The following is a 13,813-nucleotide window of genomic DNA, read 5'->3' as shown; positions in this document are numbered from 1 at the left end:
AGTATAGAGTCATCTGGGACATGGTACTTGCATAGTAAGCCTAGTAGAGAGTCATCTGGAATAAGGTATTTGAATAGCAAGCCTAGTGGAGTCATCTGGGATGTGGTACTTGCAGAATAAGTCTAGTAAAGAATCATCTGGAATAAAGGACCTGACAAGAACTTATATTATTAACACTCCTGGGAGGCAAAAACAAAAACATCTTGGCCATATAAATATGTTAAAGATGTATGTTGATAGAGATAGCCCTGTTAATCATGCAGTAATTTTAGTTGTACCTGTCCCACATAGCAAAGATTTAAGCAACAGAATGAAATCAGACTGTAGTGACTTTGGTGTAACCAATCTTTGGAGTTCAGAATTTATGAATAATCTGGACTAGAACTTTCACATTTACAACCACAAGAAGAAATTAACTGAAACAGCTATTATTTGAATATGAGCATTTGTTCACAGATGTTCCAACATGAACAAATAAAATCTACCATGAGGCTGAAATTGTAAATTCCACACCTGTGAAACAGCATCCATATAGGATGAACCAACTCAAACAGGAATGTTTGAAAAAGAAATTCAGTATTTGCTGGAGAATGATTTCATAGAACCAAGTAAGTGACTGGAGTTCACCATGTATTCTTGTGCCAAAACCAGATAATACTTTTTGCATATGCATTGACCATAGAAAAGTGAACTGTGCAACTAAAACAGAATCATTTCCTTTGCGAAGAATCGATTACTACATTGTTAAAATTGGAGAAGCAAAATATGTGACCAAATTTTACCTTTTGAAAGGATTCAGGCAAATTCGACTGATGGAAAGGGCAAAGTAAATTTTTGCATTTTTAACTCCAGAGGGACTTTATCAATATAAAGTAATGCCATTTGGGATGAAAGGTTCGCCTTGTGCTTTTCAATGTTTAATGAACATGATTACTTCTTGTCTAGGTAAGTGTGACACACTGATGATGTCATCATCTACAATGAGACCTGGAAAGATCACTTGGAAATGATTCGGAAATTCTTTGACTCAAGAATGCAAATGTGACGATTTAAGTAAAAGTGAGTTTTGCTGTGTTTGTGTTACTTTTCTAGGACATATTGTGAGACAAGTTAAACCTGTAGAAGTTAAGGTCAAGGCTACCTCTGAATTCCCTGTGCCTGTCAGTATAAAGCAACTGATGCAATTTTGGGGTATGCTGGATATTATCGAAAATTTTGTTATAATTCTTCCATAGCTGCTGAATTCCTGACACATTTATTGAATAAGAAAACCAAAGTTTCATTAGTCTGACAAATGTCAGGAGGCTTTTGATAATTTAAAGGCCATACTTAAGACTGCACCAGTTCTTACAGCTTCAAGGCTTTTGACAAGTTAAAGGCCATACTTAAAGAGTGTACCAATTCTTACAGCTCCACCTTTTAGTCAATCGTTTAAAGTACCTGTTGATGCAAATGCTGTTGGGATTGGCGGAGTACTGATTCAAGAAGATAAAAATGGTGAGGATCATCCAATGTGCTATTTTTCTATAAAAAAAATGAAAATGAGCACCAGAGAAATCATTCAATCAAGAAGGAATGTTTGGCTTCAATATTAGCTTAGCAACACTCTGAAGTGTATATTAGTTCAGCTCCTTCTGATTATTTCATTCAGTGATCATAACCCCCTTATTTTCATTAGCAAGATGGAGAAAAAAAATCAGAGATTATTAAGGTGGAGTTTGATGATGCTGGAATACAATATTGACATCAAGGATATAAAGGGAAAAGATAATCAAACTCCAGATGCACTTTGATGTGTATCAAAGTATATTGCTTCATGTATATTTTGTTCATCCATAAGACTTCAGCTCTTATTATTAATTACATGTATACTTGACTACTGTAATAGTTAAAAGAAAGCAAATGATTAAATCTCTGTTTTATTAGGGGAAGTGTTATGTTTATTATTTTTTGTATAAAGTTTTATAGTCATGATTATAGATTTTGTATAATTGTATTTTGAACTCGACCTTGTCCAAAATCAAGTTCACTGTGTACCGTACTAGGGACATTGTTGTTGTTTTTTTTTGTGTGTGTGTGTGATTATGATTTTTAACATAGCTTTAACAATTTTTCAGTCATATCGCTACAATGTCTGCAGTCTGGCAGTTTATAGTGATGTATAGCACTGGGGCATCATGCCACAGACATGTAGCTTGATGTTCCACCCAGTCACATTATCCTGACACCAGGCCAACCAGTCCCAACACAAACCTCTTAATGCTGAGCGCCTAGCAAGGCAGATGTTAGTACCATTTTTTAAAGTCTTTGGTATGACTCAGTTCGAACCCACAACCTCCCACTTCCAAGGCGGATGCTCTAACCACTAGGCCACTGGAGCGTTAAAAAAATAAAAATAATGCTTAGTTAATATTTCTCTTGGAGTATGGATTCAAAATTAGGATCATTATCAATGAAGATAAAAATATTTGGGTCTGGGTCTAGGATATTGGAGTACCTCCATGAACAACCTGCTGTACCTGATATTTCCCAGGTTCTTTATTATAACTTTAGTAACAGATTTTATGTTTACAACTTGGAATTTTCTAGAAATGAACTTTGGACCTATATCCTGGCTCTACTTTCATGTCTTAGTTTTTTATATAACTCAGACCTGCCAACCCTGATAAGTCTGTCTCAGTAAGGCAGTTGATTTTTTCCATAAGTTTGACCAGTTTTCAGTAAGGCGTAACACAGTATCATAAACTGCTATTGTAACGCTAGAAAACATAATTAAAAGTTCGGTATTCTGAACGAGCAGCAACGATAAACATAATGCTCAACTAAAAAGTTTCTAAAGGATGCATAGACTTTATTTACCACTAGTACAGTGCACAAATTTTAGTTCCAAACCCTATGCAGCTCAATGGCTTGTTGCTGTTTCTCAACTTGATGTAATTCCTGGAAATTCTTTTTCCATTTCACATGACGACGGCAATCATATTTCCCGCCACAAGTCATACCCAAATTGGCATGTGATGTCCAATAAACATAATTGTGTCCCTTCCAGCTTTTATTCACAAGAATCTGAATATTCCTTTTTATTTTTCCTATGTTGATTATTAACAGTGTTCAAGAGGCTTATTTTCCCTTTCATCTTAAAGATCCATTGCTTACTGGACGAAATTTAAAAAAAAAAATTATATGAATAGCAGTTGCAGCTGCTTCGCATGAACAAATAGGTGCATATTAAAGCATCTGCTGTGCTGCTGTAAAGTTCGTCTGTTTCCCTGACCAATTTCACTACTTATAATATGAAACCCGGATCCAAACCAAACACAGATGAACAAATTTTCTGGATTTTCTGGCAATGATCATTTGTTTTTTTATGCAGCAAGTCCATATTTTAAGGGTAATTTTTGTAAGACTTGCGGCAAAATCGTAAGAGTTGGCAGGTTTGTATAACCTTGTTTACTTGAAAAATGACTCATTCTTACAATAACATCAGAAGCAGAATTATTTATATTGTTTTGTTGTTTTTGATTTGGGTGGAATTATTTATTCAAATCATTATTCTCTGAAATTACTTAGAGCTCAATAATAATTTTGTACAGAAACATTAGTTTGGAATTATAGTGAATTCAGACAAGGACATCTAAGATTATATGATAATAATTAATTGGAAGACTATTAGCACATCATCACACTTCAGGCCACTGGTACATTAGTACATTCAAGACTACAGGCACATCAACACCTTCATCGATGGAACTTATTTTGAACATCACTGGAATTTAATCAGAACTATATTCATTAGGACTGGTGATATAACTTTTTGGACTATTTGGGATTTAATTCACAATAATGTAACTTCTTTTTAAATTATTGCTTTGTATTCTAGGGATATAAATTATTTGTTGAATTTTTACAAAAGTTGTTGGTTTTAACTCTTTTCTGTTACTGAGTTTAAGACCATGAGTAGTACAGTATATACAGTTTTATAGCAATCCTTGTACTTCTGAAGAAGCATTAACAAACCAACTCCAACTCAAGACAACTTGACCTCACTGACCAGTAGAGCTAACAAACTGGTACATTTTGTCATAACAGACAAAAAAAGAACAATTAATCTTTATCTAACCAATAACAGTTTATTTGACTTCACTATTAACAGAGACACTACACATAAAATGTTATACGTACATATATGTATGTATATGTATCTATATATATATAGCTCATTTATATCCATTAACAATGCTTCAAACAGAATGTGTTTAACATTAAGGAATTAACACTCACAAGGGTCTAGAGCTACCTCAAATATGCAATCAAATTTTGGGTTTTCAAAAAAAACAACTGTCACAGGTGCTCCACCTAAAGAAGGAAATTGAACAACATGTAACTGATAAAATACTGATTAATCAACTCTGATTTTACCAATTATTTTTTTTAATAACTAAGGATTTTACATGTACAGAGTTTCACTGCAAAGAGGATTCCATCACAGATTCAAATAGCTTGGTGTAGTAGATTTGTATTTTTACATATTTCAGTCAGGGGAAGGGCAATCTAAGGTTTTCAGAACCACAATTTTATTGACAAAATTAATTCTGGCTACAAACATGGTAGACTGTCTAAATTTGAACCAGTAAAATTTGCAATGTACTCTGGAATTTGATTCTATTTTAAGGAAAGGTAGAGTCTAAGCTATGTCAAATATCATGATCATCAACTGCCATTATAAGGGCTCAAAATTAGCAGTAGTTCAAAAGCCCAAGCCAAGTAAATTTACTTAGAACTTGTAAATGCCATGGTTTTTCATCACTTCTTGAAATATTTATAGAAATAATTAAAATCTGATTATTGTGAAATTCAAGAACATTTTATATACACAAGTTTCCATCCCAGTGTGTACTCTTTTTGTCTCAATATGTGCTAGGCATAGCTAAATGATTGAGTCAGTTACATTGTTGCACAAATTGCTGCAATCATTGGGGGGGGGGGCCTACCAGTGCCCCAAACTCGGTAAGACTAGTACATTTTAAAATTGACAAGTCCTAGCTACAAAAGATATCAGGTTAAATTTATGCCCTGCATATGTAACACCTTTCTTAGAATGGGGATAACAATCCTGACATCATCATAGGAACAGAATAATGTTGTTTTACCATATACACTTGCCTATAAACTCTAGTCCAACTGCAAAATACACAAACCCAGATCTGCCATCACATATTGCATAGGCAGATCTGGGTCTATGCAGTTTGTTAGATGTAATCAGTAGCACAAAACAAACCCTGATCTGCTGGTGCATTCCATGAAAACAGCAGGGTCTATGTTGTTTGCTGTAGAACTTAACTTGAGTCTATACGGTACTTATCACACAATGTAAACTCAATCACCAATGCCACTCAACATTACTATCCTCAAAAGCAAAACTTTTACTACTATTCTATGTATACCTTGAAAAACAAGGCCTTAAATCAGATGTCCCTGATTTCCATGCACACACTGTCTAAAAATATCACAATCTGATGAGCTTCCAATCCCACACATTTTGAATTAAATTGGTTATTTTGCATCAAAACTCAAAAGACACAACCTAAACAATATCCTACTTTTCTATTTCTAAAGAAGATTCCAGTTCAATATAGTAACCCCATGCCATGTAAAACAAAGAATCAGATAACACTGCACAAGGATCAACTCAATATTACTATCAACTTTTTGTCATTCAGAGTTGTTGAGAAGAAATACTGTATATGCTCATTTACAAGTCAAGTCCAACTGCATATGACATAGACCCAGATCTGTCATCACATAATGTACTGGCAGATCAGGGTCTATGCAGTAGCAAGGACAAATCAGTAGAAGAGACAGCATAGACCCGAATCTGCTGGCACATTATGCACCAGTAGATTTCAGTCTGTGCAATCTGCTTGGAGTAATCATTAGAATAAATGAGACAGACCCTGCTCTCCCAGTGCATTATGCAATGGTAGATCAGGGTCTATGTTGTTTGCAGTTAGACTTATCCTATCAGTGAGCACATACAGGAGTTAAACAAAGGTTCTGTTCTGTGGAATGCTGTGCTTTTGCCTGTGACATGCAGCAAGACACAGGATTTGTAGCATATCAGGTACAAGCTTACATGCAAGTTTCATTTGAACACAGTCACTGACATACTAGTATTAAGTTATCTGACTTCAAAGAATCATAACATACCTGACTACCTCTCACCATGCAATACCTGGATTTAGTCTATGACCATGAAATACAAAAACTAACTCCTAAATTAAAGAGTCCAAGTTGGTCATGACTAAAGTCAGTAAAAAATGTTGGGATTTTCGGCTTAAATTCAAAACTTCTCCTCAGGTAAAAATAAAACTGATACAGGGATTCATGCCAACTGATGCTGAAAACAACATACCGTCAGACCATTGTTACCATGACAAAGCATGTAGCTCAAAACAATATCAAAATCACATGAAAATCCACAAGAAATTTAAGTTCATTCAAGCCTCATTTCCACCTAGTGTACTTCCATTAGTGTTCACATTCAACTGGTAGCTGGCAGTGAATGTCACTGCTGAATTTTTATTTGCTGGCTTCCCCCCCCCCCCAAATTCCTGTATTTCATGTATGCAAATCCTTATTTTCCACTGCCTATTTCTGAATTCTGCTACCTGTTCAAAAGCTTTGCAAACGAAAATACCCAACAATCTAATTAATTTGATAACAGAAAATCTAGTATCAAGAAAATATGTTTGGGTCATCTCATTGGAGTGACCATTGAAATGATCTGGCCTTTCATACTGCAATGAAATATAAATGACCACAAAACCCATTTACATTGAATGAACCTTGTTAATTTATGAATGGAAATGGATTTATCCCAGATCTGATATCAATAAATGATAACAAAAATTAAATGATATACATATAATCATTCAATAAAATTACTTGGAATTCTGCCATAAGAAATGAGCAACAATCAAAACAAAAAAGAATACATCTGAAATAATTATTCAGAGGATATATATCAAAGAAAAAAAATAAGACAAAAAAGCAAGAGAACAAGGGAAAACCCCAGAAACTTGAGAACACAATAGGAATATTAGATTGGAATATTGTAAAATGTTTTTACAAAGAATGTAAAATAATAAAAATGTACAGCTGAATATAAGACAGAAATTGTCAATTGTCATTTTCTTAGGTTTATCACAAGAATCTGAACAAAAATGCAATAAAGCAAAATTTGACAGTAAAGCTGAACTAAAGTAATATATCATGTAATAGCGACTCTAAGTAGTAAAAATCCTGTGAATCATCTCACTGAAAAACTGCAGATCCAGATCTGCCACTGCATAATGCATCTGGCAGACCCAGATCTACCATCACACAATGCATCTGGCAGACCCAGATCTACCATCACACAATGTATCTGGCAGACCCAGATATGCTGTTCCACAATGCATTTGCAAATCCAGATCCATGTTACTCACAAGAAATAAATACACAAAAACTACATACATCTTTTTGTTCTGAGTCAATGGAAAGAACAAGTCTGATATGGCATAGTGATGCATCCAGACCAGACTGAGACATTAATGCACCATATGCAACTAGTTCTTTCCCAGCCTCGGAACATAACAGGAATGCAGTTTTGTATGTCTTACATGGTTCTTTTTAATACTTTCAAAATATTTTTCTATATACTGTGTGAATGGAATTCAAAAGAAATTGAAATTATTAAAGTCTGATTGGTGAACTAAAGCATATCGACCTGCATACACTGGCAATAACCAATAAATAGTTTGAGTGTGAAATACAGTAATCCAGCTTGAAGATTCACATTCAAGATTAAATGTGCATGGAATAGTACACAGAACAAGCAATGTATACCCCAATACTCTGGTACCTTATGTAACAGCAAAGCTGGGTTTACACTATTCACAGTTGGAATATACCGTATATACTTGCATATCAGTTAGATCAAACTGTAAACAGCATAGACCCTAATCTGCCATCACATAATGTACTGGCAGATAAGGGTCACTGTTGTTTGTTCTACAGATTACTCCTAGTTCCATAGACCCAGTTCTGTCAAAATGTAATGCAACACCAGAGCTGGGTTTATGCAGTTTACAGTTGGACCTTATTTAAATGTGTATTATGCACACTCAACTTGCGAACATACAAATCGGAGCTGGAGTCTGAGATCCGAGTTTTAATTTTTATCCAATCAAACACAATATCACAAATGTCAAGTTCTTTGTAATTGGTTGAGTTTGAGATTGCATTTTAATTTTTAGCCAATCAAACATGATATCACACAAGTTCTTTGTATTTGGTTGAGTTTGAGATTGAGTCTTTATATTTTAGCCATTCAAACATGATATCGCAATTATCAAGTTCTTTGTAACTGGTTGAGTTTGAGATTGAGTTATCATCTGAAGTCAATCAAACATGATGTCACATATTTCAAGTTCTTTTTAATTGGTTGCTACAAAAACTCAAACTCAGTATCAGAAGTTTTATAATTTCCAGGCTTGCTGTACAAACCCTGATCTGCAAGCATTTTACACAATGGAAGGTCTGATAGTTTCATTAAAGATCTCAAATTTTCATCCTCAAAAATTCTCTGGAATGTTTGCGCAACATAAATTGTATGTAAATTTATTCAGAAGAAAAAATAAATCATCACTCACATTAATATATTAATAATTAAATATAATTGTCTCTGTCTAGATATATAACAATATATGCAAGTATGGATTAATATTTAAAACTGGATTTCTCTATCCGTGCTTGCTAGAAATTATATTTACACACACCACTCACACAGTGATAATAATTACACGTGCAAATAACATTATTTCAGTTGTAAGTTTCATGTCCCTAATAAACTGATACTGTGAGAACAAACAAGACAACAACATAGAAGGAACCACACAAAAGTGACAAATGATTGAAAATGCAGACACTATTCCATCTCAGACACATCAATAATTTGTTATATTTCTACTTAATAATTACATACATAATTAACAGAAATGATTTTAATATTTTACAACTGTTAGCCCAAAATATGTCAATCATAATTATTGTATTTCTCCAATGCTACGTTTGTGCCTGAAGATAACCCAATCCCAAAATATCAGAAAATTTTTAGCAACAGTTTAATAAAAGGGTGCTATCACCAATGACAAGACCACCCAAAACTGTTCAAAAAAACTTGATTGTGAAGGCAAATAGTTTTATTCAAAGAGTGATATTGTAGTCTGTAAGAATAGTTTGGAAAACAAAGAATAAACTGCTAAGATTTCTTCCTTCGTGATATATTCTCCAAGTATATAATTATGGTGAGTAGTTCTGGAAATACAAAGAAATCTTAAATCAAATTTCTGGTGTATCAAGATTTTTCATTAAATTTGTATAAACCAAGCAACTAAGTTTGGTTAGGTCGGGCAGTCAACCTATACACTCTTCTATCTTAGCAGTTTGTCATAATTACATTCAAATGATCAAATTCTTTGACTAAGTCTTTCACAAAAACGTAAAGCAACTCTAAAGACATTCTGGGTATACCACCACTGTATTCCTGTTATTCTATTAGAAAGGACTAAGTATAGGTTCTCTTATATACTTACTTCAATAACATAACAAATCCTTTTCTTGCATAAAATCAATGAAAAACCACTGCCTAATAGCAAAGAAGCTGGGTTTTTTTGTCCACGAAAGGTAGAGTCTAAAGCCCTGCATATAAATTGCCTACACATAAATCAATACATCTGAAGGTGGCAGCAATTACCCAGTGTTACTTCAGTGATGCATACAAATTAGATACTCTGTACATCTGCTGCTTCTATCCCTGAAAAGTGCAATTGTATTTCATGGCGTAATAAAAAATATTACTTTCTAAGATTCATTTTAAATTTAAATTTAAAAAAAATGACTGAATGAAAATTTCCAACTGCAATTTAAATCAAGAAAGTAGTTTAATCTTTTGATCCATCAAGCTATCATTCCCAATAGTGTCATGCACATTTGGTATATTTGGCCCATTTTGCTTTTTTTTCTCTTCAAATTACCAGGTAACAATTTTTAAAAGGTGCCTTAATTCATGCCAAATGTCAACATTCTTCACAAATATCTCAGGCATGAGATAGAAATAAAATAATATTTATTAATGAATATTCGGGGAGGTTGTGGGTTCGATCCCCAGCCAAGTCATACCAAAGACTTCCAAAAATGGTACTAACAGCTGCCTCGCTTGGCGCTCAGCATCAAGAGGTTAGTGTTAGGACTGGCTGACTTGGTGTCAGGATAATGTGACTGGGTTAGACATCACTATAAAGTGCCACACTGCAGACATCATAGCGATATGACTGAAAAATTGTTAAAGCTACATTAAAAATCCAAATCACACACACTTAATGAATATTCATTCCTGCTAGAGTGAAAAACATTTATATATTTGTCACAATTCAATAAATTGGTTCTTTTCATTTGAATTGCATCATGTTTTTGGAGGAATTTTTATTTAGTCTAAAAAATACACAAATGATTAACAGTATTTAAGACAAACAGACTGGTACCATGACAAACCAGAAAAACTAGTTAAAAATTTAATGATGCCATGGGAATGAGAATATTTTTGCACTTCCAGCCAACAAGTTGATCTATTTACTAGTGATCATGATTTCTGCACAATGCTGCATCTTGCCTGAGATCATTATGCTTCAGCTTAAGCAAGAAAGGCAAGACCTCCTAACATAAGGGATACGGACTTCACATGTATGGTATTATTGTAATGTGCAGCTTAAGCAAGAAAGACAAGACCTCCTAACATAAGGGATACGGACTTCACATGCATGGTATTATTGTAATGTGCAACTGAAAACAGTCACTGATGTGAGAGACATGGGACTGTCAAAAAGTAGAGCATAGCACCTTAGAATTGCTGAGGCAGTCTAAATGTCACTTTGCCACCAAGACAGTAATATCATAACCTATATCTCACCATACACATAGGAGACGAGAAAAGGCTAAAGAAAAACACGAGGGAGAATAAATATATAAACTTTTCAAAAAAAATAATGCACATTAAAGCTTCCCTAACAAAGCATTTAATTTGAGAAGACATTCTATTTTGAAAACGTTAATAGTATTTGGCATTTTTAAGTTCTAACCATTCTTATCTCCTTGTGATCAACATCATATCCTTTTAACTTTTATTAAAAATAAGGCCGATGGCCAATCAAAGTACCTGATACTATGTTAAAATTAAGCCACGCTATTAGACTTTAATTTTAATTCTTCAGCTGATTTGAAACTAGAGAGAAAATCATTTTTAGGCATCATGATGGTAACAGATCGGACAAAAGTTTCTAAATGCCTGGAATTAAAATTAAGCCTTGTAGAAATGGCATATTTTATATAGAAATCGAGGAAGTTGCCCGAGTCATTCCATATTGTACCTTAAAATAGGTAAAGTATCTAGAATCTAGAGCGAGGCCGACACTAGGTGTTGGAAAATTCAGTACAAGTATGACATTAATATTAAAAAAGAAAAGCTTATCGGCTATACTATACCAATTCCTGAAGATCTGAGAAAAAAGTCAGTTTACTTTTTAATGTATTGCACCAACGCATAAGAAGCAGGATATCAAAAAAAAAAATGAAATATCAACATAATATCAAAATTATTAAAAATAAATTGCAGCACTGAAAAGAATGAAAATCTGATAATCATCTGACCTTTCCATGAAAACAACTTCACTAGAACTGTCATAAAGGAAGGAAAGAGATTCAATATGCATTAGGAATTCCTTTACAGTTTTATCACACAAATAGCCAGACAGCTCCAGTTACTCCTCAAATAGCTACCTATCAACTGGGTACATACTACCTACCAGGTACATACTTACTATACAGACACTACCCTTGAAAATTATGATTATTTAACTTTGGGAAATACAAGTTTGTGTGAAAAATATTGATGGACTCCTCCAAGGGGAATAATATTTACAGATGCTGGTATTTTCAAATCCAGAATAATTAAAGAATTATGTTGGTCTCCAGAGAAAAATTTATCAGCCTAAATAAAAATAACAATTTCAAACAAAATATTAGGGTAGACAAATAAAAAGTTGTGCCCATACATGATATAGAAAACAAAATTGACATTTCTTCTTTTCCCGTTTAAATTATTGTAATACAAGAATTCTGTGAAATATGTCACATTCAAGCATGACCTATATTACTATATGAAATATTTTATCCCATAATATCAATCAATGACTTTCTAGTCATACCTGTTAATGATATTTTACAAATGCTATCAATCATGTTGAGACTATTGTTTGCTTTCGACTATTCGCAAATTTAGAACCAGTCTGTATGAAGTTCCAATAACCAGTCCACATTAGCACTGACAGCTGCTACTCTGAGGATTGGGGTTTTCCGTCAGTCTTGTCCCTTTTGTCTGACTGCTGACAAGGGTTGGATCCGAGTCAAGACTCTCTGACATCTTGTCACATATGATATCCACCAAACGCTCAAAGACAGCTTTCACATTGATGTTTTCTTTTGCAGATGTTTCAAAGAATTCTAAACCTAAAATAAAATGTAACAAATGTTAATTATATAAGGTACTGATTTATAAATTCAGAGAATATCTAGTATTGTCAATTCTCTTTAATCCACCTTCTAATTGCTTGAACACACTGCCATGAATGGGAATAATTTACTGAAAGTCATGTACAAAGTTAAACTCACAGTTATTGAAACACTGGGTTTATGTGATGATTTTAATGGCATCAGCTTGCATCAATCAAGCAGTCAATCTAGCAGTATAAATATTTCAAATCCAAGAAATCCAGGTAATCTACTTGGCTTATATTGTTCATGGCTCTCTTCTCAATGACAGAACATACATACTCAACCAGTGTACATACATACTCAACCAGTGTATGTATATACTCAACCAGAGTACATACTCAACCAGAGAACATACATACTCAACCAGTGTATATACATACTCAACCAGTGTATGTACATACTCAACCAGAGTACATACTCAACCAGAGAACATACATACTCAACCAGTGTACATACATACTCAACCAGTGTATGTACATACTCAACCAGAGTACATACATACTCAACCAGAGAACATACATACTCAACCAGTGCATGTACATACTCAACCAGAGTACATACATATTCAACCAGTGTATGTACATACTCAACCAGAGAACATACATATTCAACCAGTGTATGTACATACTCAACCAGTGTACATACATACTCAACCAGAGTACATACATACTCAACCAGAGAACATACATACTCAACCAGTGTATGTACATACTCAACCAGAGTACATACATAATCAACCAGAGAACATACATACTCAACCAGTGTACATACATACTCAACCAGAGTACATACATACTCAACCAGAGAACTCAACCAGAGAACATACATACTCAACCAGTGTATGTACATACTCAACCAGAGTACATACATATTCAACCAGAGAATGTACATACTCAACCAGTGTATGTACATACTCAACCAGAGAACATACATACTCAACCAGTGTACATACATACTCTTCCAGAGAATATACAATCAACCAGAGTACATACATATTCAAATGAACATTTTGTTCCCCTGATAATTTTATAAACACTCAACCAGAGTACATACATACTCAACCAGAGTACATACGCACTCAAATGAAAATTGTGTTCCTCAATAGAATTTCTAAAAAGTCTAAATGAAAGACAGGATCTGTGTTTTAAAGTAACTACACTGCTTC

The 13,813-nt window shown here is 33.9% G+C and overlaps 1 protein-coding gene across 6 annotated transcripts in view; it reads right to left on the bottom strand.

Annotated features, from left to right (window-relative positions):
* Positions 1-4,104: 4,104 nt before the first annotated feature.
* LOC149808028 (ras-related protein Rab-3) overlaps positions 4,105-13,813 on the bottom strand; it is a 118,976-nt gene continuing 109,267 nt past the window's right edge. For all 6 annotated transcript variants that reach the window (XM_089972777.1, XM_089972760.1, XM_089972786.1 and 3 more), the window contains exon 5: positions 4,105-12,603. In XM_089972777.1, coding sequence (XP_089828903.1) covers positions 12,413-12,603 — 191 coding nt within the window. In that variant the 3' untranslated portion in view covers positions 4,105-12,412. The remainder of the gene's footprint in view (positions 12,604-13,813) is intronic.

This window comes from Sinohyriopsis cumingii, chromosome 1, assembly GCF_028554795.1.
Source record: "Sinohyriopsis cumingii isolate HCF-2022 chromosome 1, ASM2855479v2, whole genome shotgun sequence".
Lineage (NCBI taxonomy): Eukaryota > Metazoa > Mollusca > Bivalvia > Unionida > Unionidae > Sinohyriopsis > Sinohyriopsis cumingii.
Note: the sequence above shows the minus strand (reverse complement) of the source record. Positions and strands in the feature narration are given on the sequence as shown.